The sequence below is a fragment of the Dicentrarchus labrax genome, unplaced genomic scaffold (assembly GCF_905237075.1).
Source record: "Dicentrarchus labrax unplaced genomic scaffold, dlabrax2021, whole genome shotgun sequence".
NCBI lineage: Eukaryota > Metazoa > Chordata > Actinopteri > Moronidae > Dicentrarchus > Dicentrarchus labrax.
Window position 1 is genome coordinate 16,736,246 of NW_026136704.1, and position 27,157 is coordinate 16,763,402.

At 39.4% G+C, this 27,157-nt stretch overlaps 1 protein-coding gene across 2 annotated transcripts in view; it reads right to left on the reverse strand.

Moving 5' to 3' along the window:
* Positions 1–402: 402 nt before the first annotated feature.
* Positions 403–27,157, reverse strand: part of pdgfd (platelet derived growth factor d) — a 50,373-nt gene continuing 23,618 nt past the window's right edge. The window contains exons 2-7 of one of the 2 annotated variants that reach the window (XM_051396582.1): positions 24,226–24,436; positions 22,407–22,584; positions 15,376–15,435; positions 12,549–12,762; positions 5,987–6,204; positions 403–3,499 (exon numbers count right to left, since the gene is read on the reverse strand). In XM_051396582.1, the coding sequence (XP_051252542.1) occupies positions 3,365–3,499; positions 5,987–6,204; positions 12,549–12,762; positions 15,376–15,435; positions 22,407–22,584; positions 24,226–24,436 (1,016 nt within the window). In that variant the 3' untranslated portion in view covers positions 403–3,364. The remainder of the gene's footprint in view (positions 3,500–5,986; positions 6,205–12,548; positions 12,763–15,375; positions 15,436–22,406; positions 22,585–24,225; positions 24,437–27,157) is intronic. The other variant, XM_051396583.1, reaches the window with a different exon arrangement.

The window sequence follows — 27,157 nt, forward strand, 5'->3', positions numbered from 1 at the left end:
TCACAGGATCAGAGTATTGTAAAGGTGCTGCTGCAAACCTGAGGTGACTATAATTAGTAGACATTCGACGCAATTCTATAACCTCTCCTGAACTTATCATTGATACACTGGTATTAAAGCACGTCTGTGGTTTCCATGGTGACCTGTGTGCTCTGTGTGTCGTATGCAAGAACACAGCAAACTCTTTCTTTTTCTCTTCTTCTTGCACTCTGTGTTTAGTGTTTATACTTTACCTCTCTCCCAGTTTCTCCCTACACCTTTCTCTCCAGTGTGATGTACCCACTGAAACATAACACATTTTCTATTATGCTCTACAGTTGATAAAACAAGTTGTTCTTTACAGTATTAGGTTGTTTTTTTTTTTTTGGGGGGGGGGACTGGAGGCAGTAATGCTAGAAACACTTTGTCAAGACAACCAGGTGGTATTTTTAATAAAACAATAAAGAAAAACACAATAAATTATTTAGGTAAAGCATACAGTTTTGTCATGAAGGTTTTTCCAAATACAGCAAAGCAGGTTGACTGTTTTCTTTTTTTGCTAAAACTAACATCAACAACTTTTCTCAGAGTTGAAAATATGGCCGTACAATCCCCCACAATCCTCAGAAACTAAACTGAAACTCTGGGCCAAATCTTACCTTTTAATGCTCATAGTTAACATAAATAAACCAAAACATTTACACAAGCAGGTTTAAATGTCTGCCGTTGAAATACATGTGATTCTATTGAAAAGAACTGGGAGTGAACACAAACGGTTATGAGGAAAAAGAGGAATGTCAACTTTGGGGCACGCAACACTGGAATGTGCTGATAACGCCAGAAAACTGGCAGACACAGGATGCACACACACACACACACACACACACACACACACACACACACACACACACACACACACAACACACAGACACACCACACATAAATTTGCTATATCATAAAAGCTCTAACATAGTCTTTGGTACAGTAACTACATTTTGCACCAAAGCATCTTGGAAAATGACACGTTACCTAATCACCATCTGGCTCATTAGCTACGGAAGATATAACTGGGTAATTAACCTGATAACCATCCTCTGTGAAATTTGAACGAATCACCAACTCGTTATGAGTTTTATGGGTATCTTTGTGTTTCAAAATGCAACACACAGGAATGAAAGCTAACTTTTGCAAGATAACAGAAGACAAAAGCTTTAGAGTAAAGTGAGGCTGTTTTAGATGAACCAAAAACCACTGTGCATGCGTGCGTGTGTGGAGGGTGTCTGGGATGAAATCAGTTGGAATGTCACTGCGGCACAACCAGACACTACTTATTATAATATATTTAGTGTTTTGTATCTGACAGCTGCCAGATAACACCATTGACTTGCAGTACACACATGCACATAAAAGCGCTGCCGGCACACAGTTGATCGGGTTTCACTGTGACCGAGGAAATCGTCTCAGTGTCCACTTATTCTTTTTTTGCCTGTCTGTAGAACAAAAGTAGTGTGTAAAATCCCATTTTCTCTGCGTAAATCCAGCCTGTCAGGGGGTCTTGGAGTGTGATGGTGGGACACATGGGATATGATGGAGGGATGACAGATGACAGTGTCTTTTATTTCTCACAGTGGGGTCATGTGTATGGAAATGATAAGCAGTTAGTTTGAATTCTCACTGTGTTGCTTTGATACTCTACTTACACACACACACACACACACACACACACACACACACACACTTGCACGTACAGTCACATGCCGACCATTCACATGCTTGTACCTGCTGCCAGCTCTCACAGACTGTTGGTAACCCTCCACCTCTTAAACAAAAGGACCTCTTCCTGAGTTGTTACAGGCAGACTGGCACACACATACACACATACACACACACACACACCTAGACACCTACACACGCACACACACTCACTCAAGTATGAGTTGTATTTTCAGACCAAGAACATTACTCCAATTCTTTTTCATTGTGGTGCCCGCTGCAGACGTGCAAAGCAGTGGGTCAGACTGTGATACGTACGAGCATCTTCATGAGAAAAAAAAGCAGCGTGACAAAAAAAGAAAAACATGAACATGCTGATTGAACTCGCTGAAGTAGCTGCAATCTTTTATGTACTGTATCTTGGAAGTGGCTCCCCTCAGCTCTCATCCAGGAGCGCTGGTAATCTACAAATAGGTGGCTTGCTTGATTGTCCCTTGTCTGTCTTCAGCCTTTCCTGAAAAAAACTCCATGTCTCTCTTCCTGAGTGTCTCTCCATCTTTCCTCTTGTGTGTTTGGGGTCTAAGGATCAGGATATCCGTGTTAGCAGAATTCCGGTTAGCAGTTGGAATGCCAGGAACGCTCAGAAAACTGGGCAGACCCCGATGGCCTCATCTGACATCTCCTTTGATGTGTTGGAGAATGACTGATGGAGGGAGAGAGGGTGTGCGTGCATAAGAGAGAGAGAGAAAGAAAGAAAGAAAAGGAGTGGAAAGTGTATGGATGGAAGGACAGACAAAGGGAATATATGCAGGCAGGAATGTGTGCAAAAGAAAGGAGGGCTGCACTGAAAAACAGAGCAGTTAAAAATTCAGTATAAATAACTACAGTTTTTATCTTTAGGTAGGAGTGGAAGCCTAGAGTGAATGTGTGTGTGTTAATGTGCAATTCAGATCTGGAGGGTTGTGGTTAGCCTAATTTCACATCAAGATAAAGTGTTATTTTGGCCTACACTTCCTCCAACCCTTCTCCCTCCCTCTGTCTGTCTCACACTCCCTCAACCCAGCATATTCCTGGCAGAAGAAGTGCCTGAAGTCTCATTATAACACGAAGATACATGCTCATGAAATAGGAATACAAAAACAGTTTACACAGTGGTTAGAGTCAATTTCGATTCAATCAAGTTGGTATCCATTGAACTCCTTTGATCATTGTGTAAATGTAAGTTACAATATGGTTAGAATACAATAGATACAATATGGATGTTATTTCTTCATAATGTGGTATTTTTCTATATTCCAAATGTGTTTCATTATATAGTTTTTGGTGGAAAAAAACAGATTTAATTGAAAGTGAATTCCTTTGGAGACAATCCACTGTTATTTAAACACAGGCAGGGTCTATACAGGCAAGATTTAGACACCAAGTTGCAGGAAAGTTAAAGAACAATTGTGTTTGACTAGAAACATTGATGCATTTACAAGTTTGGCCTGTTTACAGAGGAAGTTAGGTGTTTTACTTGCAAGAACAAATGTCAATGTGTACGATGCAAGCTGTCAGTCAAATTGCTGCCTTCTTCTTTGCTGCATGTGTGTTGCTGTTATTGTATGAAGTCAAAAGAGATAAAAGAAGAACTCGTCCAACAGTTCCAGACGCACGTGCCAGTCTGAGTGTCTCAGCGAGGGGGCTGGGAGGGACACGCACACTCACACTTTTCATGGTGTGTGAGAAAGATCTCGTCTATGATCCAGCGCAGCCGCGGCCTCCGATGGCTCTGATACAGAGTGACCTCTGGGGAGTACTTCAGCACCTAAAGGAGTCAGAAAATAAGAGGACGAAGAGATGGGGTGAGAAAGTGGATTCACTGTTGGGTGTTGAAAATACTTTGTCAGGTCTTTGTAACTGATACCAAAAAAACCAATTTGAAAGAGAACAGTAATGTAGAAAAATAAGAGGAGCGAGAAAGTTGTTTAAAGAACATCATATACAAACACTGCAGGAGTTCAACAGGAAAAGCACATATTGTCAGGTCAAAACTTTACAGTAACGCAAGTGAAGGATGTCACCAATATAGATTAGAAAGAAAGGCAAGGTTTTAAGAATGCAGCATGCAAGGCAGTGTACGGAAACTCGGGGGCCATTATAATACAATTCCCCTTGTAATCATACCTGACCACACGGAATTCCTCTAATATTCTGTGCCAGGACAAAACAGCATACAGTATATTTTAAAACATACCAACATAAAGACACTTACAGCAAATGAAGGGATCTGTACACAGACTACAGACGTGCACCCACTGATATATACAGTATGCTGTTTTTACCATGTCAAAAAGTTTGAGTATTGTGGTTTTAAACAAATGTTAGACCACTGTTTACTAATGTGGAGTCAAAAGAGTTTATGAGGCTCTTTAACAGTGAGAGTCTATAAAAAATGACTACTTAATTTATTTGATGGTTAGATTTAGTCAGTGTTTTACTATAACTGACTTTGTTGCAAATGGCCACATTGTTTGCAGGTGCCACTTCTAATGTGAAAACAGAGTGGAAGTACAAATTGTTCCACAACTGATGCAGTGAATTTGTTCTCCAAAGCTCAGTGAAAGCAAGGCTGCCCATGATTTATGTCAGGACTTCCTAGCACTGAAACAATAGTGTGAGTAATAATTTGTTCCTTTAGAAGTTCAGTCAGTGAAGGAAGCAGTTACAGGTCTAAGACTGCCTGCAAGGAGAGACAATACACAAATACAAACACAACGGTACACAACCACACACTTATTAGAACCCACATACAAGCAGTTTATGCATGTACAGTATATACAGACACAAACACACCCCATACACAGTGACTTACACACACACTAATGCATAGCACAATTACAACCCAAATCCCACTTTTGTCTAAATTTCCATTGTACGATTTTTAACAGGGAGAGAGAGAGACAGAGAGAGAGAGCCCTGAGGACCATGTTTCAATAATGAAGCTATACGAGAACAAAGACACAAAGAGATGGATGGAAGAGGGAGAAAAGAATGAATGAATGACAGGCTTAAAGAACAAGAATGGTGCATTGCAAAGGGATAAATTGAAAATGGGAATTGGGAAGAATGAAAGGATGATGGAAGCCCACAGAGAGAGAGAGAGAGAGAGAGAGAGAGAGAGAGAGAGAGAGAGAGAGAGAGAGAGATGCTAACAATGCGCTGAGAGAGATATGGAGAGATTGGAAAGAGAAAGAAGAGGCTGACATAGAAACAAATGGAGGAGAGAAGCGGGGAGAAAGTGTGAGGCTGCTGGTGCATTGCTGCTTCATTGTTGATGCAGCGCTTGCCTCTGCACGCCCAATCTCTCCCTCTCTCTCTCTCTCCCCCCCTTCTCCCTCACATACTTACTCACACAAAATGCATACTGGACATTTTACATGTTAGTCTCATGTTTGAATAAGCATTATCACTGTTCTGTAGCAAGTCGCAATTGAATTCCATCACATTATTGCAAACTCATTCAGTAATATCATGTTTTTCACCTCTTCAACTGATTTTTATTTTCTTGTGTATAAGAGTTTTTATATATTTTTGTGCTTTTAGGAAGGTGGAAAAAGATGTGCTTCTAATATCTTTCTGCATATGCTTGTGTGTGCTCTGGCCCTTCGTGTCTGATCTGTCGATTAAAAAAGGCGTTTTAGTTCATTTTCTTCCTCTTGTGGTACAGGATGAAGGAGGGGAAACGGCAAAGAAAAACCACAGCTATCATCAGGCAGGAACTAGGCAAGGTCACAACCTAACGTATTTACATTTTTCATCTATGCTTGCAGACTACTACACTCCTTCTACTATACTCATGGCTTTTAATTACGACTTCGCTGGCAACATAACTTTTAAAATAAACTGGTAAGTGAGAGAACTTTCTTTTGTCCTTCACATCATTCATTTTCAACTCAGTGCCGCTCTTCTACATAACAGAAACCTACATTTATAAGATACACACATTAGTGTATCTGTCTGTGTGTGTGTGTGTGTGTGTGTGTGTGTGTGTGTGTGTGTGTGTGTGTGTGTGTGTGTGTGTGTGTGTGTGTGTGTGTGTGTCTGTCTGTCTGTCTGTCTGTCTGTGTTGTATCCATTCCTCTGGTGTTCGTACTGTCCTGTATGACTATGACTCTAGCTAGTAATTATTAAAACTGTGTGAGAGGAATAAAAAAGAGAAAGGAAAAAGGGACAAAAGGAGCAAACTTGATATCTAATATCATAGTTTGAATGATGCTTTGACAGGAGTGTGTCATCGTGTTATAGGACCTACCTCGTGTAGTTTGAGTGTCGTCTTGGAGGCCTGACAGGTGCAGCCGCTGTTCCAGTTGTCAGTTCCGCAGCCACAGTTGCCTCCGCAGCGCTTGACCAGCAGACATCGAGGGAAGAAGACGGCGTTGGTGGCTGTGAGCTCCTCACGCAGGTTTACAGAGTAGTTGCGAGGAGTACAGCTGTATCGTTTGACATCATCAACGAGGCGGTTTAGATCAACTGGACAGTGAGAGAGAAAAAGAGAGAAAATAACCTGTTAAGTTTTTGTTCCATCAATGTTTCCTCATTGCTGTAGTGTATGTGAACTGCACATTCCAGATGTTACTTTGCAAGGTCACTTCGTGTTAAGCCTGTAGTGTGACATGTTATTCTTTGTATTTTATCTTACTGAACTTTAAGATTTGGCCTTTTCTTTTTTAATTCATTTGATATCATGCCAACTTACTTTTCTTTTTATTTATTTTAATACACTTAAAGACATCAGTCCCTCATCAACTGGTTATTGGAAAAGCTACTGTTGTGTTATATGGTATGAAACAATGAACATACGATTGTTTTTCTATCATAGCATAGCAGTGGCCTACACTTATACAAACACCTATTTAAGTAAAGAAGGGTGAGAAAGACAAAAATCAATTTAGATTTATTATTGCTTGCCTTTTGCTTCACATCACATTATTAATCGAAATGTGTGCCATGTTGGAGACAGAGATGGGAGAATGAAACGGGGGAGGAAGGCAAATAAGGCAAAGTGGCTGTAATTCACACAAAAAAATATGCTTAATATTGATTGAATGAAAATGGTTGAAAGATGGAGAGAGACAATTAGATATGAGGGCAATTGCAACAACAATTCACCGTAGACGGAGAGACGAGTGGAAGAAAGAGAGACATAAAGATGGAGAAAGAGAGAACACAGGCCAGAAGAGGAAGCAGGGGCCATTAATTGATTGTAGATTGAATGTATTGACCACAGTCTTTCTTCAAGTCATCACTTTGGAGAAAATGAGCTTGTTTGTGCACGTAGGACCTTTGTTCATTGGTCTGCTGCACTGGTTCAAAACTAATTTCAGGAGAATCAAAGGGACTATGGGACAGGCTGATAAGCTGGAGATAAGTGATTAAAGCACTGCTCCAGAGGGGAAAACCAGGAGCACCAGAACCAGGAGCTTGATTAAAATCTGTCTGTTTCACTAGTATTGGATTCATAGACCACTGACTGAATGACATAAGTGCACATTGCTGCTCAGGACAAGGAGAGGCTGAGGCCAAACTGTATCAGGGGAGCATTTACTTTGAGGCTGTCGAATGTTTGTAAGTCAAAGACATATTTGTAATGTGCTTGAGGAGAGAACCATAATAATTATCTTTATATACTTTTGTATACTTCAAAGTTTAAATCTTTTTCCTTTAAAAGATAATTTTTTTTAAAATCGAGAATAGAGAAATTTTACTGGTACTGACTACTAAATTTCTTTATTGAAGATCAGGCCTACCAAAATGAGCCCTATCAAGCTCTACAGAAGCCTTGTCTTTCCCCCATCTTAGCTGCCTATAACTGCTTGTAGCCACTTTGATAATGAAACGATTCTGTCGCTGAAGTGGCTAAACTCAAAAAAACATGATGCTATTATTAAATTGGACTTCTATTATCTAGCTCATTGCAGTTGTTCTTTTAAAGCATTTCAGAAGCTTTTTCATTCTGTGAATAGGCTCTATAAACCTGCCCAAGGAGGACTCCTCTGTACGAGGGATGGGAAGGCAAGGCCTCACTCAAAACAGCCTAACTGACATTATTACACAGACTACCAAAGCAGGAGTATGACACATTATGTATGCCACAGTAGACTGGATTAGTTTGGATATTTAAGAAAAGATCCATCAGTCAACATGAACTGATGAATATGTAGCTCTTAATTACACATTTCACACATATATCAATGGACAGCATAAGCACAACTGATTCAAGTTATTTGAGCACTCTGGTTTGATTTATTTACTGTACTGATAAAAAAAAGGGGTGTAAAAGCTTTAGGGGCATTCACTTAATGGGCTCTTAAGGAGACAGGCTTGAGCACCATAGGAGGCACCCACTGGACTACATTCTGATGCTTCACTACCTGCAGGAACCACTTTAGGAGAGGGTGACTGAGCAACCCCTCAGCAAAAGCAACATGACAAGAAGAAATCACTGATGCGTTCACCTTTATGGGAGAATGCATCCTCTGTCAAACAGAAAGAGGCAAAATATCACTAAACAAAGTAGTGGGCTGAGCTCCAACAAACCTTTAGGTGGTCTGAGTCTATGCACACTGCATATTCACCAGGGTCCAAACAATGAGTAGCTGCCCAAGTATTGGCATCTGCTTACTGTACTGTTCACCTAAGACAGGACCCACCAAGAACAAAAAAGGTTCAAGATGAAACATCACCAATTGGGTTTCTTTTGCATATCATGGCTCTGATCTCAATTCAGGAGCTATTGTAATCGACCCTGACCCCACCCAAGTGCTCTCCTCCCACTCAAAAACAAACATTGCAAGTTGTGTGAAGATCTTCCATTATTATGAGACTGAAAGAAGAAGCAGGATTATGGTATGAGGGCCATTTCTACAGCCAGTACAAGGTGGGTTTGGTTGTTTGCCCAACAAGTACAGCCTATAGTACATAGAGCCAATTAGAGAGCACAGCCTGGGTGAAATGGGATAATCCTTTCTTGAAACAACTGCAAAATTCCTTAAACAAGTTCATTTGCAGTGAAGATGAATGACATTTTTGTGAGCCAGCACTAGATTTTTCACTTCATTGAAGTACAATGGGCTTTTACGACCCAATACAAGACTAAAAGACTTGTCAAGATCGATATTTGCAGTGAACTACAACAGTGTAGCTTGGTGAGATTGGCTTGTTTTTTAGCTTTGCTGCAAAAATGCAACAATAAAGATCAGTCATGCAATAGAAACTGCCTAGAAATCTCATGTCCTCAGTAGTATAACAATGACAAATTTGCTAGTTATGCAATATTGTGTTTGAGTGAGAAACCAAAAGAAAATGCAGTGGGATCAAGAGAAGCCTAATGGGATTGATAATCAATAAGCAATTGTTCACAAAAAGAAATCTTTGCTGTGAGGGTTTCCATTAATGACATAAAGCATGTGGGAAACCCAATGAACAATGAAGAGAGTAAGAAGAACAGGGGATGTGATTATTTGATCATTTGGCAATACAGAGGGAGTGAGGGATGAGGCTAGAAGGGGCTCTCTTTATATTGACAACCTCGATTGTGGTGAGATACAAGAGGGATATAGAAAAGAAATGCTATGAATGAAAGCTAACTGTATGTGTATTTGGGTGTGAGGTATATATTTGCATGCTCCTCTAAAATCCAAGCATTCTGTATTAGAGACAGTTGCTACGTGCACATCCGCTACACAGGAGGCTAAATGAAACAGCTCATTCTTAGATAATATATACACTAATGAAAACATACCTATGAATATTATATTCCATTTCTGCCAGTAGATCCTCCTAAATGTTACACATTGGACCTTTAATATTTAATCTTATCATCTAGGACAACAGTACAAAGCCTGCTGCACTAACGCAGCTCCCAGCTCACAGCCCACGGCCAAATCATAGACAGCTTCTTTTTCCAGCATCTCCTTTTGTTGTGAAAGGTACAGGTGACAAAAAAACTCCATCATTTCTGTTTTTGTTATATTACTGAAGAGCAAAACAGCACATTTTCAACATGTGAAGGTTTCATAGTTGATGGCACATCTTTGAGAATGTCAAGCGCCATGACAGGTGTCTCTAACATTTGTAATGTTTGTTTACGCCTCCCAAGGAGATGCAAGGCTTGATGTAAAGGAGTTGGTACAAAAGCACACTGAGTCACCTGCGACTGTTTTGGCTCTGATGGGCACATTCAATGCTAATGTGAGTTTGAGTGTGTGGGAGTAAGGTGCATGTTTATATTGCCCGATTGAAGACCAGATTGTGTGCGTGAGTGTGTTTGTGCTTGTAAGGCCGAGCTTGTGTCTCTTTAAGGGGAATAAGTGTAATCTCAGAGAAGCAGTGGTGTGGAACCCTGTCAGGGAGTGTGGGGGAGAAAAAGACAGAAAGACTGAAAGCAAGCAAGACTTCGAGAATGACTATGTCACTCATACAGCCACCAACATGAAAAAAATGTCTGTGTGTGACAATTATAGATTCTGCTCTTAAGTTCAACACAAGAATTGGTATCTTTGTATGAATATTATTATGTTTTAATGTCAACTTATATATGTTTTAGTCTGCATGCATATGAGTTACTTGGACTTAAAAGTCTCCTAATTAATATTATGATCAGACTTACTGTCCTTCAAGGAAACAAAGGTGGGTGTGAGCTATTGAGTGTGTGTGTGTGTGTGTGTGTGTGTGTGTGTGTGTGTCTTAATGAAAACAAAGCTAAGCTGCTGACTGTGGCACATTTCTGCTCCGCTGCACAGGTTGAATTTTCAATTAGAGAGAGCTACGCCGGTACAGTATATCAAAAAGACCTGCAGCACCTATGCACCTCCCTGTAAGTGCTGCAACATGCACAAACTCCCCCAATATAAAGAGCCTTCTTATGCCAGCCGAGCACACACATTCACTGATAAACAGAGATAGATTTGCTGTCAAGCACAAATATTTACCAAGGAAGAGGAGAGCCCTCGGGTAGAAAGACAGGGAGAGTGGAGGAGAGAGATACAGGGGCACAGGTGAGAGAGAGGGGGTCGAAAGCACTCAGTCTGTCGCAAGCCTGAATGCTTTTATACGCTTAACACTCACACACACATCCCTGGACACACACTCCCATGAATGTGTGGCGTGTGGGTATAATAAGTGTTTGCGTGCCAGAATTTCATATCTGCGCTTAAGGACAAAATCTATTGCCTCAGTGACTCCAGGTCGTTGGCACTGACTTCACAGTAAAGAATTGCGTTGAACTGCTGGTCTTGTGTCACCATAAATCTGTCACTGACTCACTTTCAGACCAACTACAGGGCAAATTGCTCATGTGATGATGCAAAAACTTAGTCAGGCTACGGTGTTTTGTTGCATCATAATATGAACAGGAGTTGGTTTCAGTTTTCATGATGATCTTTTATATTCGCAGAAAATTGGAAAATTGTATTTCTGCACACACCTTTTTCAAGTTCAAAGTATTTTCACACCCAAATTCATCAAAACCATCTTTTATTTCTGTGGTCAGCACAACCACCCAATGTCTTGGGTGGTTGAGGGTTTCTAGGCATTTCTTAACACAGACTGGATGGCAGTTTCAATTGCATATGCAACACTAACGCTAACCTTTCATTGGCTGTCATCTGTGCTATATCTGATCATAAGCAAAGTGCCTCTGTGACATTCATTACAGCCCTGATTAATAATTTCCTTCAAATCACTGAGCTATAGACTTTGTCTACTGCATTGCTATACCACAGAGTTTTATGTATAGCCCAATAACTGAGAATGGCCTCCTGCTGTTTGGGTCTTTCTTGGTCAGCACAAGGTAGCACACTCGCCCCTCCCCTCCATCACAACAGCTACCAACGACTGCACCAGTCTGCAGCGAAATACTGTGAACGCAGCATAGTTGTTGAGGATCACCGTCTGCAGCACAATAAAATGGGATGAGAACATCACCGCTCTCTTCTTGCTGCATAAACTTTAAAAACTCAACATGTTACTACAAGTCATCAGCCTCACTAAAAAAGATATTTTCCCATGTTGTGTTTATAATTTGACACATTTAAATGGTCAATATTTCTGTTAAATGCCTCTTCACACATTTAAAGAGAGAAAACTATTTTCACACTACATAATCCTTTACAAAAACAGTATCTGCTTGATTCAAATGATCCTTATACAAAGTGGAATATTAAAACCAAAGATCTTATTTTTATGGCAGCACAATTTTGATGATATCAAATATTTTGTATGTTCAGTAGCATTTCGAGCCCCATTTACCATTATTTTCATCTACCCAAATGTGTTTGTGTGACATGAAGTCGTTAGTACTGTTGAACTATTGATTGATCCTGCAACTCTTTTTTTCCCAGACACTTGCAGCTTATTGTTTAAGTTCTTGCAAATACATTTGTGTATGTCTACTGTACACACAGTACACACATTTTACCCACCCACAGGAGCTAGTTTTTTTAAGAGTTTATAGGCATTTCTTGCTAGTTAGACATAGAATTGTAGAGCTAATGTGTACAATTGTGATGCTGCAAAACTGGAACTTTCTTTACTTTTGGAATCTGAACTCATTTATAGTTTGATAGCATTCAACGGACAGTAAATACTGTCTGTAAATACAGTTTAAGTCCTGTATGGGAAAAACTGTGTTATATCAAAACCAAATGAAAGATAATGATAATGATTATCGCTGTCTACAGTAAAAGCACCGTCAGTCAAGGACATATATGTTTGGGTTCAGTGTTCTGCAATCCTGGAAGACTGTGAGATGATGTACATATGTTTGTTGGAAAGGTTCATTTGAAGTTGCAGATATAAAGTGGGCTATATCTTACCTTTATTATGTCTACTTGCCAGATGATAGGCCCTGGATATATAATGTATGTGTGTTTGAGTGTAGATGCTGTCCAGGTCCTGTCGCCAGGTGTCTGGGCTCAGGGATCTGAGAAGCTGCTCTACAGTGTCAAATGCAGCTATGGTCCGGTCCAAATCGTCCAATGAGAAAGGAACCTCTGTGACTGCTGCTGGCATCTGTTGTCCAACACTGTCCTGCAATGGTCAAAAGGTGAGGACAAAATGATTAAATCTATTGTATATTTAAGCCTGTTTTTACTCTAGCAATTGTTCATTTATAGCATTTTTACCTACAGCACATTAGGGAAATCACACGAGCCATATGCCAAAACTTTGGAAATCTGTGGGCCACTTTATTATTTTTTTCATCATTATTATTCAACAGAGAACTATAATACAACCCCATTGAAAAGGTTACTGGAGAACCAGTAGACAAGTCACAGTGTTTTGCCGTATCTGGTGAATCGGTTGGCTATGCTAAATATTTTTTATCAAATGTGGAATCAATAGCTGTATGCAAAGAGATAGGAGGGTATATCTGCAGTGGTTTTCTGAACTTTGCGAAATCCTTGAAAATGTTCTTGGTTCCTTACAAACTGCATATTTTATTGTTCAGACTGTAGTTACAGCATGTGCTGTGGTGGGGAGGTCAGCACTGTTTCTTTGCAAGCATTGAAAATATATCCAATGATATTTGATGATTCATGGGAAGAGTTGGAGATATCAACAGATATCCAAACTGCCACAAAGAAGCAGCGAACATAAAGGCCAAAGTCAGTGTCATATTGACATTCCTCTAACACATTCAATCATTTAAGAGAGCCCTACTAAACATTTCAGACAGAGCTTTTAGTGCAATGGAAAACAGATTTTCAAGGAGACGTCTTAACCTGATGTCAGTGTCTTCCTTCACAGTTTAGCTCTTTGGCTTTCTCTCAACATCTGTGATGCATTTCAATTACAGTAATATACTGTTGTTATATATTTCTGTATTGTGGAGTGTGGTCTAAATACAAAAAATTGTGCATTTACTATGATTCTAAATTACCTCTATGCACATACCTGTAGTAAAGCACACTGTGATGGAAATACTATGTATAGTGTTTCACCACAGGTATATGCTTGCATCCCAGTCACAGCAGTCTGACTCAATCTTGAAAATGCTAAAAATCATCACATGCTCTATAATTTGAGATTTACTTTGCCTCAATATTTTGTCATTAAACCTGCTCAGTAATAATTTCCAATTTATATGAATTGTTTTTTATAATAATTTATACATATGATTTAAATATGTTTTGCAACAATACTTTTATATACCACTGTATATCAAACACAGTCATTTACCCTTTGTATAAATGTCAACATGTTGTCTGAGACAGAGATAAGAGAATAAAATAAAGATAAGTAAGGAACTTCAACAGGGAAAAGGGGGTGTCAAAAGTAGCAATATATTGTACAAATGATTCTTATATGGCCCCTGCTCCATGCTGCAGGCTATTTATCTAGCTAGGAGGCCATTGCCATCAAATTCTTATAACATGTAGGACTATTATGCCTGTGACATTAGCTGCCATAACCAGCACTGACTTCCATATGGGTCAAAGCACAAAGTGATGAGAAGATGTCAGGAGCTTATGGTGGGGGACATTAAAGCTAACATAAGAACTGAAGTACACCTCTGAGACTTTACATTTATTGTAACTTTTATTTATTGTGTCTCAATGAGTATACATTAAAAATTATCATTTTAAAATCACTCTGCCATGCTATAACAATGTGACACATAAAACAAAAATAATGGCATGACAATTCACCTGAATGTTGAAGTGAAAAGTCAAAAGCTCCATTATATTATTTTTCAAACAGCTACATATTGTCATTTGTAAAATTTGTATTTATGAATACTATAAATGTAAAAACTATAGAGTAAGGATAATAAAATGCTCAACATCAACACATCACTGAGGGCTCATCTTTCTAATGAATATATCACACTTTGTATTATCACCGTTACCGCAATAAATGTAAAACGACCTAAAATCATGAAGCAGATAGTGTTTCAGGGTACCATTTAAATATATAGTGGAAGAGGCCAACCAACTGTACATGTACATCCCATTGGCACTGGCAGTGACATATCCGCATGCAAAGACATACACCCACACACTTACAACCATTATCAATCCATGCAGAAAAACTGCCACACAGCCCGACGCACGCTAATTATTATAGTCACATATGTCACTGAACCCCACTGCTACTACACACAGACACACACAAATTATACTGATGTACTTATAAAAACATTAGTCTAAGTAAGCACGTCATTTTACATCTCAAGCTTCATGCATAATAAATACAATACATACATGCATGAATGTCTTCTGTGTGTGGGTGTGTGCCTATGCAATTGGACCATATGTCATATTTATTAGTGTAGCCACTGTTGCTTCAGAAGACACTTGTGATGTGGGGTGATGCGGTTGGTAGGGTACCTAGGTAGGTAGGTAGGTGCTGAATTATCATATTAACTGTATGGTCCATGTTCAAAAAAGTTATTAAAAGTTAGTTTGGAACAAAAAGGTTTTCAATGAAATGAGATTGTATAATCCTGACGATGGTGATGACATTTTTCTAGCTGTACACTTCTTTTTATGTTGTGCAAAACTGTCAAATATGCATTCATTGGTTGATGTGCGAGCACTGTTCCTGCCAGAAATATCTCTTATTAAGGTGAGGTTAAGCTTTAATTCTAATTCTAGGATTTTAAGAATTCAGAAGTGCGTATGTGTGTTCATGACTCACCGACATGAGCATAGTGACAGCCTCCCAGTTGGTGTTGGATGCAGGCAGAGAAGAGTCATACTGCAGGAATGGACAACAGAAATAACATTAATCATTAATTGATCAATTGAGCAGACAATGGATGAGAAAACCATTATGAAGAGAAAAAAGGGAAAGATGATTATTGAATGAAATAAAAAGATTCTGTTTTGTTTTGTGCTTTAAAGGTCCAGTACGTAACATTTCGGGGGATCTATTGGCAGAAATGGTATATAATATTCATAGGTATGTTTTCATTAGTGTTTAATCACCTAAAAATAAGAATCTTGTCCTTTTGTTCCCTTAGACTTTTTGTCTAGAGAGGGAACGGGTCGACTTCTATGCAGGCCGCCATGATGAACCACCATGTTTCTATAGTAGCCCAGAATAGACAAACCAAACACTGTGTGTGATTTTTTTTTGAGAGTTTTGCGCCCACCGTAGTTTCTTCTACACGCTTGGAAGGTGAGCAACCACTAAATCCACTAAATCCTACACATTGGTCCTTTTAAATAGGTGGATTGATATGTGTAGAAAACGTACTGAAAGTGTATCTGTTACATTAGTTTGCCAACTGATCTAAAAGCATTGTTGGTGTGAATTGCACTTTATGCCACGTTTATTTCTTTTCTATAATTTCTTAGACATATTTCTACATTTTCTCAGGTACTGTAGTCAGTGGTTGTCAACCTGGGGCCCGGGGAACCAAATCCATCTTTAACATTAAAAACCTTGAGAACCACAGCTGTAAGTGATGATATAGGTAAACTACCTACAGTAAATCCACATGGAAAGGGTTAGGAAAACATCATGATCATCATAAAGGCAAAGGCTTATTGCAATGCTTACTTATTCAAACTTTTTAAATAGTTGCATTTAAACACAACTTGTATGACATGTGGTGGAGCTACACGTGTAATCTAAGGTTATCCAAAATATCCAGGTGTCTGCCTGTCTAACTGATTGACTGTCAGTATGTCAAGAAAATCCTAAAAGAATTTCCAATGAAACCGGTCACAACATGCCTGTGTGTGTGTGTGTGTGTGTGTGTGTGGGTGTGTGTGTGTGTGTGTGGGTGTGTTGATGTTTGTGTATGTGAAAGAAATCAAACTCTGGTCAAAGCACGTTTAGGTGATAAAAACTCATCAGACTGACATATTTGGCACACATGCACACATTCTTTGTTCTTCTATTTCTCTCTCTCTCACACACACACACGTACACACACACAGTCTCTGGCATCACCCTCTGTACTACACACACATAAAATCTTCCTGGCTATCGAATCCCTCTCCTTGAAGAGTCTTAAATACCATCTCTGGTCAATATGGAACAGTTAATCTGTCTCAACTACACTTCAAAGACACACTGCCCTCAATTTGTCTCGGTGTGTGTGTGTGTGTGTGTGTGTGTGTGTGTGTGTGTGTGTGTGTGTCTAAGTTTGCATCTGCTAATGTAATAGAGTTGACATCAAAGTCTGTCAGCAAGCAATGTTTTTTGTTTAACACATTCTTGCATGTGGCCTTTGGATAAATGTACTCATACACATAAACGCACGCCCAAACCAGCTGTGAATGAGGTAGAAGGATTCCTGTAAGTGTGTGTGTGCCAGTAAATGCATGTTTACAGATTTCTAGTCTCATTTCCTTTTAAGGTTAAAGGCTTAATTTCAAGCACATCTGGGACACCTAATAGGGCTGGAAAAAAGTTGAAGAGACAGGGATCAGAACCTATAGCAGTACCTTTGACTGTAGTCACCTACTGCACCAAACTTTTATCCTCTTGTTTTTTTTAAATGTCTGTATTCTTATTTTTTTTTAAATAAAATGTGTTCTTGTTGAATGGAAGTTTAATATGCAACATGTAGATTAAACCTTTATGCAGGTTTATGTTTTTAACTGATCAAAAATGCTCACTTTTCCAAATGTAGTTCGGTTTACTTTTTTGGGAGAAAAATAACGCCTTCTAGTTCTAGTAGGTTTGATGTCCACGCTGACTTATTACAATAGTATTAAGGGGTCAAAGTTACATGAACCTACTGGTAACTCCTTCATTTATCAGTTTCATCAGTCATACTGCTTTTGTGTGGGGAAATGCACTTTGCTTATTTGTCTTCTCTGATGTCAAGAACAGATGAGCAGGTAGAAACAAGACAGAAAAGAGAAGTCTTGAGCTGTTATATCCCCAAGGGATAGTTACTGTGTGGCTCGTATGTTTCACTAATAATATCATATGTGCACATAGTTACTAAATAATGTTGTGTAATTATAAATGTAGAATATACAGATTACTACCTTGACAGGCCATGGTCAGCAGATGGATTTATTATTAGTTTATGTTTTGAATTAATATACAAATCATGTCTTTTATCACGCCGTTACCAACAGCAACTGGAGAAAGATTTTTTTTTTTTCTTTAAGTGGTGGTCTTGGTCTAGTTGTTTAGTCCAGCCAGAGTTTGAGCTTTTACAGAAGCCTAAAAGAGCCAAAATAAGCAGGCTGTTGAACCAGATTTAGTTTGAATGTACGAGGATTTTTTTTCAGAGGGTGTTTGTCAAGTTGCTAAAAGAAGCTCATTTTGTAGGTGACTTGTTTTTGAATATAATTTCTTGTTTGATTTATGGAGAAACATTTTTTATAGAAGCTAAAAGTAATATTTCAGGGAATATCGCCATGTTCACTGGTGGTGAGGGAACAAATTCTTATTTACAGTAGCAGTCTAGTGGAGGGGACACCAGGGAGCTGCCCCTTTCAACCTCCATTTTGTACAGTTGTACACTGGAGCAGCTGAGGATTAAGTGTGTGGTAGATGGTGAGGAAGGCAAGAGCATTTCCCTGTCGACTTTTATTCTGCATGACCAGTTATCTCACTTACAGACGGAGGACATTTGAGTTAGTAGATAAATCACACCGGCCACATTTATGCTGTCTAATCTGTGTCTGAGTCTAAGCTAATTTTCAAGTTAAAGCCAGAAAAATGCTCCTTAGCACAGTGGCTTTCCTTGTTGTTCTTATAGTTCACTGTGATACTTTTGATGGTGTCTCTTGGGGATTGACTTTAAAACAGTATTAAAGTAGAGACTTATATTAATTACTCATATTTGCTTTTACATTGATACCTACACTCGGGTTGGGTCAGTAAATTAGTGGACATTGATTTTTTTACTGAACTTCCAGACATGTCAACCACATCAAAAAGACCCTATTAGAGGGAAAAAATCAATAAATTATTTTTTATATCACTGCGCCTTGCTTAGCACACTTCCCAGGAATACCCCTCAAAATACATTACTGTTACTTGTATGATGTCAGACAGGAAAATGAATAATAGATACACACAAACAAAGATCTATGGATCTATAAGGTTCGGAAGTCTTGCAAAGATAAACTTAAAGCTGCTTCTATACACATTAATATAATGAGGCCGAATTGTGCTCTCATAAAGCCTTTCTTTGAGCCTTTACAACCAAATAGCTCCTAAAATGTTTATTGTACGCAGTCAAAAGCACTCATTACTTCATGTAAGCCTGCACTGCAGATGACAAATCACACCCGCTGAAAACAAGATTTGAAAAGGATCAAAGAATAATGATCTGGGGGAAAAACAGTGACATGAATAATGAGTAAGGCCTTTGTTTGACTGCAGTGTTGCCTACAGTTGGTGGGCTTTTGTTTCTTTGGAGGATAACGAAACCCAATCTGAAATGTGGTTGACTTTATTAGACCCTGTTTACACTTTCAAGTGTGTCATATATGAATACAATTCAGATGGGTTTTAATACACTTTTGTTTACACTTGATGACACATGATATACTGTAGGTGTCTCCAATAACCAGATCAAAAATCTGACTGCAATCTGTCTTGGCTGTCCTGGGTTACCAACAAATCTGCCTGAGCCTCACTCTAGCACAGTGAATAGTAGTAAAACTCCTGAGGCTGTTTGGTGTCGGCTAAAAATCACCAGTAGAAGAGTAGAAGGGCACTTCAGCAGTTAAGAGAGTTAAGCATATCCGTACTGTGCCAATTGTGCAGATTTAACACAACACAAACATGGGTAACTCAAGCTGACTACAGGCGAGTCTTCAGTGCTCTTATTGACAACGCTCCCTCACCCCTGCAGATCAATGCTCTCTTATCCACAGATAATTCAGTGGTTGACCTGATCTGGCATCAGATAAGTGCTACAACAGCTTTTTATGTCTTATGTATTACTGTATGTGTTGAAATTGTTAGAGGCACTTTTTCCTGAAGCTCATTTCGGATCAAATAGCTATCCAAACCGTTCAAGGCACATAAAGTGGCTAAGTCTATAGAGTGAGAACACCAAGAGTACAGTGTCACAGCGGTCACTAGGAACTCAGAAGACCTAATCTGACAGGTGGTGATTCAGATTGATTTGGAGAAAGTGATAATAGCTGTAACACACAGAGCGACAGATTTAAAGCATGGCAAGGATTTAGTAGTGAAACTGTGTTTTGTTTTGGTCTATATTCACTCTCTTTTCCCTGTATGTTTCCATCTGACTCCACGCTGCCCTTTCTCTCTCTCTCACACTGACACTGTTATACTTTCCCTCATGGTTTTTCTTTTATCTAGTCAACCTCAGTCCAGTCCGTATCTCACTACCTTACAGATGCCTCTCTCCCACTCTGCCTCTCTCAGTTCAGGTTGTTTTAGTCATTAGCTGACATGCTGATACCATCTCAGACACCTGTTCTCTCCTTCCATTGCTGCTTCTCCTCATTCTCTCTCTCTGCCTCCTTTCCTCTCTCTGCCTTCTCTCCTCCTCCCTCTTATCTGTTCGACAGGTCTGGAGAGAACAAATTAAACCTGCTAAATTAAGCCACACACAGCTCCAGTCTAGCTGAAGGCAAGCTGTGTGTGTGTGAGAGAGTGTGTGTGTGAGTGTGAGAGAGAGAAAGAGGGAAAGACAAAAACACACACTCAAACACAAGAGCTCTTTGAAAAATGGGTAAATAAGATAAGCCCCAAGAGCTGGATTCTGTTTTAAATGTACAGAGGTGTGATTATTTGACCAAAGGGTGAGGAGGGAGGGAAGACAGAGAGAAGCAGTGAGCAGCTGAGAGAGAGATAAGGGAGTTATATGTTTAGATACTTTTACTTTGTTGTCATTATGCTGGGTCAAACAAGGTGAAGTTGCTCTCTAGTATTTTTAGTTAAGGGCTCATCTGGCTCAAACATACAGTTCACGGCTATGGGATTCCTCTGTTGCCCTTACATTGGGTGTCACGTCTCTGTGTTGCCATAGCAACCGAGGACACATGGATTTGTTGTGGTGTGGGGTTTTGAGGTCATGTGCTTTTCTGTGACAGTTTGGATTTTATAGCATTTTATAGACACTTCAATCCTAGTGTCTGGACATCAGTTAGAAGAAATCTGAGAGAACTATTTTCTTGAGATTTATAGCTATAATTTGATTTTGTGTGACTTTTCACAGTACATCACATGTATACCTACATATACTGTACATATGGAAAAAACATACTGTTCTTAATCTACTATCCTTTAAAAATCACCTCCAACTCAAACATTAAAATGCTACTCATATATTAATTAATCAATAATAATAACCCAATAATATAATACACCGTATATAGCACTCTGACAGTGGTCCTTCTGCATTATAACTACCTTTTAGTTAAGTTATTTTTAAAGACTTTTACTTGTAAATGAGTATTTCTACATTGTGATATTGTTATTTTTACTTAAAAGATAAAGCTTAAAAAGTGTTCCCTCTGTGTAGCTAAAGCCTGATCAACAGTAAATTATTCATTTGTGGTACTGGTCTTCACAAAGTAGTAAAAACCCATAAATAAACCTGTCTGATACTTCCTTACAATGAACATGGACACTGTAGTTTACTATGAGTTGATCCCACATACATCACCCTGCTGCCGTAAATATTAGCTAAACATGCGTATGCATCTGCAGCTAAAAATAGTCCCCAACAAATGCACTATTTACTCCAGTTGAGGTGACATTTGCTAAAAAACTACAATGCCCAGATGTTTAGAAAACTACTGAGCTCTTAAAACAAAAAAGAAACTATAATTATGTTAAATACATTTTCATTAGGAACCAGTGAGCTTTGGACTGAGACAGGGCAGGGAAGTCAGAAAGTTTTGACCAAATATTATTGGTTGGTCTTGGTCCTCATGGGATTTGATGACAATAAGAAGCCTATTACAGATTTAAGTTAAAAAAATCCCCGTACTTCTTTAGATTTAGTATAAACTGTGATGAGAGCCAGGTAAATGTTTTCACAGGAGCTGTGAAATCAAAAGGACTGTGAAGGATTGTCTGCAAATACAGTATCTCCTCCTCTCTTTCTCTGCCTTGCCATTTACTCCATTTGCTGATACCACTTTTTTTTTCTCGGATAATAAGCGATGCCACTAGTTCAACCCTGTCTGTGATGCTGTGTCTCTTCCCTCTCTCGCTTCATGCACTCATAAAAGAGGAAGCCAGGGAACATCTTTAAATGCCTCTCTGTCTCTCCGCTGCTCCTTCTCATCCCCTTTCCCCTCTGATTATAGGTTGGGGGAACATCTTCAAATCAGAGTCCTCTCTTTCTTCTTTCCCCTTCCTGACAGAATGACAAAGCTAATCTCCTTATCCGTTCTTTTGACAGCCTTTAAGAGAACCCTTTCCCTCCTGCCCTCCTCCCTCTATCCCTCCATCTTTCCTCGACTGTCGAGCGGACGTGTGAGAAAAGAGCAGTTGGCTAATACATTTTGGCATTTTACCGACAGTGTTACTAGATCCTACCTCTCTTTCTTCCTTTTATCCCCCCCCCCCCACCACCACCACCATTCCATCTCTCTCTTTTATTGCCAAGAGTGAAAAAAGCATTTTACCTGGAGCACTGCAGTGGTTCTCGGGCTGAACCGGATGTTACAAAAAAATTGTAAAACCTTTAAGCTGCGTTTCAAATAAGAGCTTAAGATTCATTGTCAGCTGTGTGTGTGTTACAGTGTGTGTAAAAGTCTCACCAGCAGCGAGTAGTACATTTTGAATCCCGGCTTTGCAACAAAGTAATCATCAGACTTGAAGGTGACTCTGAGAGTGTTGGTTTTGGAGTTGAGACTAGGTGGTGCCTTCTGCCCACACCAGCGACCCCAAATTATAGTGCTGGTTTCTGATTGGTCCTCCACTTCAACAAAGTCATACCTGGAGTGAGTGAGATGGAGAGGAGCATGAATGTGTGGGAGGGAAAAGGGAAAGATCAGGATAAAAATGATGTCAAGAAAATAGAAGGTCAGACTGAAAAAAAAACATGAATGAATGAATGAACTTGGGTCTTATTTTTGTAGTTTTCCTCCTTTTTGTTAATAACAGCATTGCACTCACTACGTTACTGTGATAACAGTAAAACTATGACCCAAATCCCGGTTCATCACAGTTTGTTTTTTGACAACTTTGACCTACTTACTTTGACCTAAATTAAAGCAAGAGTTTAACAGGAAGTATGGAAATATGCTTATTCACTTCACTGCTGAGAGTGAAATGAGAGAAAACAATACCACTTTCATGTCTTTATGCTCAATATGAAGCTGGAGCCAGTAGCTCCATGTTAAAAATTGAGCTGTAGAGGTGCTGGAAGGAGGATTCGGTTACCTTTGGACAGAGCTAGCAGTTCCTATTTTTTATGCTAAGCTATGCTTCTCTGATTGCTGGTTCTAGCTTCATATTGGAGTGAATGTGATTTCAATCTTTGCATCTAACTCTCAGCAAATAAGCCAATAAGCCTATTTTTGAAAATGTTGAATTTTTCCTTTAGGTGGTTTAGAAGATTGTTTGCCTTATTCACAACCCTTTTTAGCCCAGGCTAAGGTTTCCAGATCTCAGCAACTACTTTGGTGAGTAAAGTATTACCATAACTTAAAAAAAAGATGGCCCGCACTACAAAAAAGACCCAATTTGGAATAAACAAATCGTCTTTCAAAGACATTCTGTATATTTTGATTCTTCTGACCCTCTTAAACACTGTTTAGCTAAATCTTATGGTTATGATAAAGTTTTTGACATATTCTCAGGTCGCCACCCTGCCAAAATACTTGACAGTAAGTATTTTAAAGGAAATGTTTCTGGGCAACTTAAATTACATTCCAGCAATCAATGCCCCAGTCAATTAACGAGTTCATCAAATAAACACACACAAACACACACAAATACACACACGGTCAATGTGACAAACAGATTTGAAAAACTGGACAAAGCTCCTTTCTCCCTCTTTCTACCTTTCCAAATCTCTCCTCCCCCTCTTTTCCCCCCTGCTGCTCCCCATTGTCTTTTCAGCAAAGTGCTTACAAAGAGGGCTGAGTTGCAAATGCGGATTAAAAAGTCTATTTTCTCCCCTCAACCCTCAAGGACAAACTTCTTAAATACTTCATGCCAAGAAAGTAAACTTCAACTATCCATCTCTCTCATAGTGATTCCACCCCCTACACTTTTTTTTAATTTATTATTTTCTCTCACATCCTTTCAGTCACAGAATATTGTTGGTGTGCTAATGTGCATACATTAGTAAATTATTTTCACATATTTTACTGTTGCTCTTCTTTGGCCTTTCAGCTTTTACTCAATAAACTTTTCCTCTACTCTTTGTGACTGCACATCGTCCTCTCCGTCATTTCTTCTCTCAGTCTGGTTCTTTAATCACTGTTACTTTCATCTGACTTTTCTCCTTTACAGCCACTTGTAATTCATCAATGCTCCCTCTGCTTTGTGCTCTGCACCTCTATCCTTCTTTTCTCTGTTTAGGTATTGTACTCCCCTCTCTATCTGTTTTTCTGAATCTTATTGTTTTACCTGCATACTCCATTATCAGCCTCCTCCAGGCCGAAGTGCCCGTCAAACTCCAGGTGTATGCGGCTCGCTGGTGGTGACAGCAGTTTCCATGACAACAGCAGATTGCGGGGGTAAGCGTTGGGGTAGCGTGGGCTTTGGATGACTCCACCCACTGGCGTTACTGTGATGTTTTCCTCTTTGCGGTAAAAGTCTGTGGTGAGGCGATTGCTGTCTGTTAGTGGTTACAACTAATCAGTTAGTTAGTTGAGTTGTAAATAAGCACAAGCAAAGTAGCACAGGGACACAACATGCAAATCTACATGCAAAAATGTTTTATGGAATTTAGCACATATGGACACATACAGAATAGATGGACAGACGCACGATACACATACAAATGTGACATTTCCGTCTTATGATGACATAACCTCAGCAAAGACAGGCTCTTATAATGCTTTGAGCCTAATATGTAAAAACATACCTTAAGAAAGTAGTTTGACATTTTTGAAAATATGCTGATGATACCACTCTCACACCTGCCCCCCTGAACAGCCTGCAGCAAGTTAGCTTAGCTTGGTAAAAAAAAATCCATCTGCAAACCCACAGTTTTTTTGTTTTGGACGGATTAAACAAACAGGATATAATGTTTTATTTGGTGTACTTAAGAAATGTTAGACAGATTTTTTTAACCTTCAGACAAAGCCAGGCTAGCTGTTTCTCCAGTCTTTATGCTAAGCTATGCTAACTAGCTGCTGGTGGTAGCTTTATAAAGAAGACGATTATGAGAGTGGTATCGATCTTCTCATCTAATTCTTGACAAGAAAGTCAATAAGCATATTTCCCAAGTAACTTCTTAGCATGGTTTGTAGAGTTTGTAGTGTGAAAAGCAAACATGTCACGTCTATCGTGATTCTATGGAGGTAGAAGTACATTTTTAGAGATTGGTTAGTTGTGAATCTGTCGAACCTTGTGTTTTTGAGGTTCATGAATTTGTTTGAGTATCTGTTCTTATTTCTAAGTAAAAGTCTGACCTTTTCACACCCCTTAGATTTTGAAATCTCTTGTGCAGAAGTGGAACATGTGGCCTGATGATGGTTCTAGAAAAAAGGTCAAGGGGTCCACAAAATAGATTCAGATTCATTCTCTGATGGTCATAAATATCGACAGCAGATCTGAGAGGAAAGCTGGCCATGGACCAACATCAGACCAAGAATCACACCCTGTTTTATAGCAGCTCTTGAAAACAACAGATGGACAAACTGACATCACAACTGTTGGTCCGGGCTAAAACTTGTTTATACTTATAAACTGTGTATGGAATGTACTGTACATTCAGTGTAGCTTAGATGTGTGTGTATATATACCGGTATCTTTCTTTACATTGAAGATCAATGGGCTTTGCTTATTAGCTATATTGCTTTGACTACTATAAACTGTAATGGTGCTTTCTAAAGTCGTGTTCATCAGTGCTAATGAACATCACAATCACACCCGCTGAATGTCTAATCCCAATTAATCAACTCAATCTTAAATCTAATTTTCATATTGCACAACAAAACTCATTAATTGCCCCCATCATTTTATTGCTGACTTCTTGAAAATTAGACAAAAATCCTTTTGTGCGCACACACACACACAGACACACACTCACTCTAAGGTCAGGCAGTGCTGAAGTAGGCTGACAGAGCTGTATTTTCTGAGGGGTGTGTGGTTTTTGCGAGAGAGAGAGGTGAATGCATAATCAAGGCACTACAGCCTGCACCCCTGGGAGATGATGATGAAGCTTTGGCCTTCTCCACCTCTTTACTGCAAACTTCCCTTAATTCCTTCTCCTGTTCCATCCCATCTTTCCCTCTCTCCCTCTCTTTACGTTGCTCCTCTTTGCTTTAGTCAGTAATTCTGTCTCATCGGTCAATCGGCGTTCTTCAGGAGTCGCACCTTCTGCTAGTTCTGGCCTCAGCAATTAACACTGTTCCTATAAGCGTGCATGTGTATGTGTAAATGCATTTGTGTGTGAGAGCGTGTGCATTTTCAGTTATGAATTTATGCTTGTGTGAATATTTTAATGTGTGTGTGTGTGTGTGTGTGTGTGTGTGTGTGTGTGTGTGTGTGTGTGTGTGCATTTGTAAGTGTGTGTGGGTGTTCGTGTGTGTTTTGGGTCAGAGTTTGTTTTTAATGGAATTCTTCCACTCTGCTGATCAGAAGGTCCATTCAGTCATAAAAGTGCTTATGTGTCAGGAACTTTCACCCACTAAGGCCTCCTGGGAACAGAGCTCTGTGTGTGCTTATGAGCTTGTGTATTTGCGTATTTTCATGGGGAAATTTGTGTTTATGTGACCATTATCATGTCCTTGTATATGGAGTGGCCATTTTATAGCGTACATCATTTGTTTCAAGCCAACATTGCATGTGTGTATCCACTGATATTTACGTTTGTGTACATAAAGTGCATGGCACCACGTTCGAAAGCATTGGTGAAGTGTTTCGTAAAGTGTGGTAAAAAAAACCCAAATGCCAAAGGATATGTTTCTTTTCATCTGGGTGATGCCCTTGAATGTGCATTAGCATGTTCAATGTGTTTCCATTCACATACCCTACGACAGTGGATCAATACCGACTTACCGTCCAGAACTCTCTCTCCGCCGCTGGTGCAGCTGACCGGTAGCCCGCATTGTTCCCAAACAACTGATTTAAAGGACACAGATGGTTTCATTTGCGCTCGCCAATGTGTAACTGGCACACCAATCAGGTTGTTGTGCTAACCTCAGCATATGTTGCTAATGGCATACGGCTAAAAGTTTCCAGGGGGAACTCGCGCTTCTGAGGTTTGCTTCAGCATTACATGCATCAATTTGCATAGTCTGCATGCGGCTGCGTGCACTGGACCATGACCCCCATACCGTATCAGTTTGGCATGAATGCACAAGCCAGTATAGCCCTAACACCTAGTGAA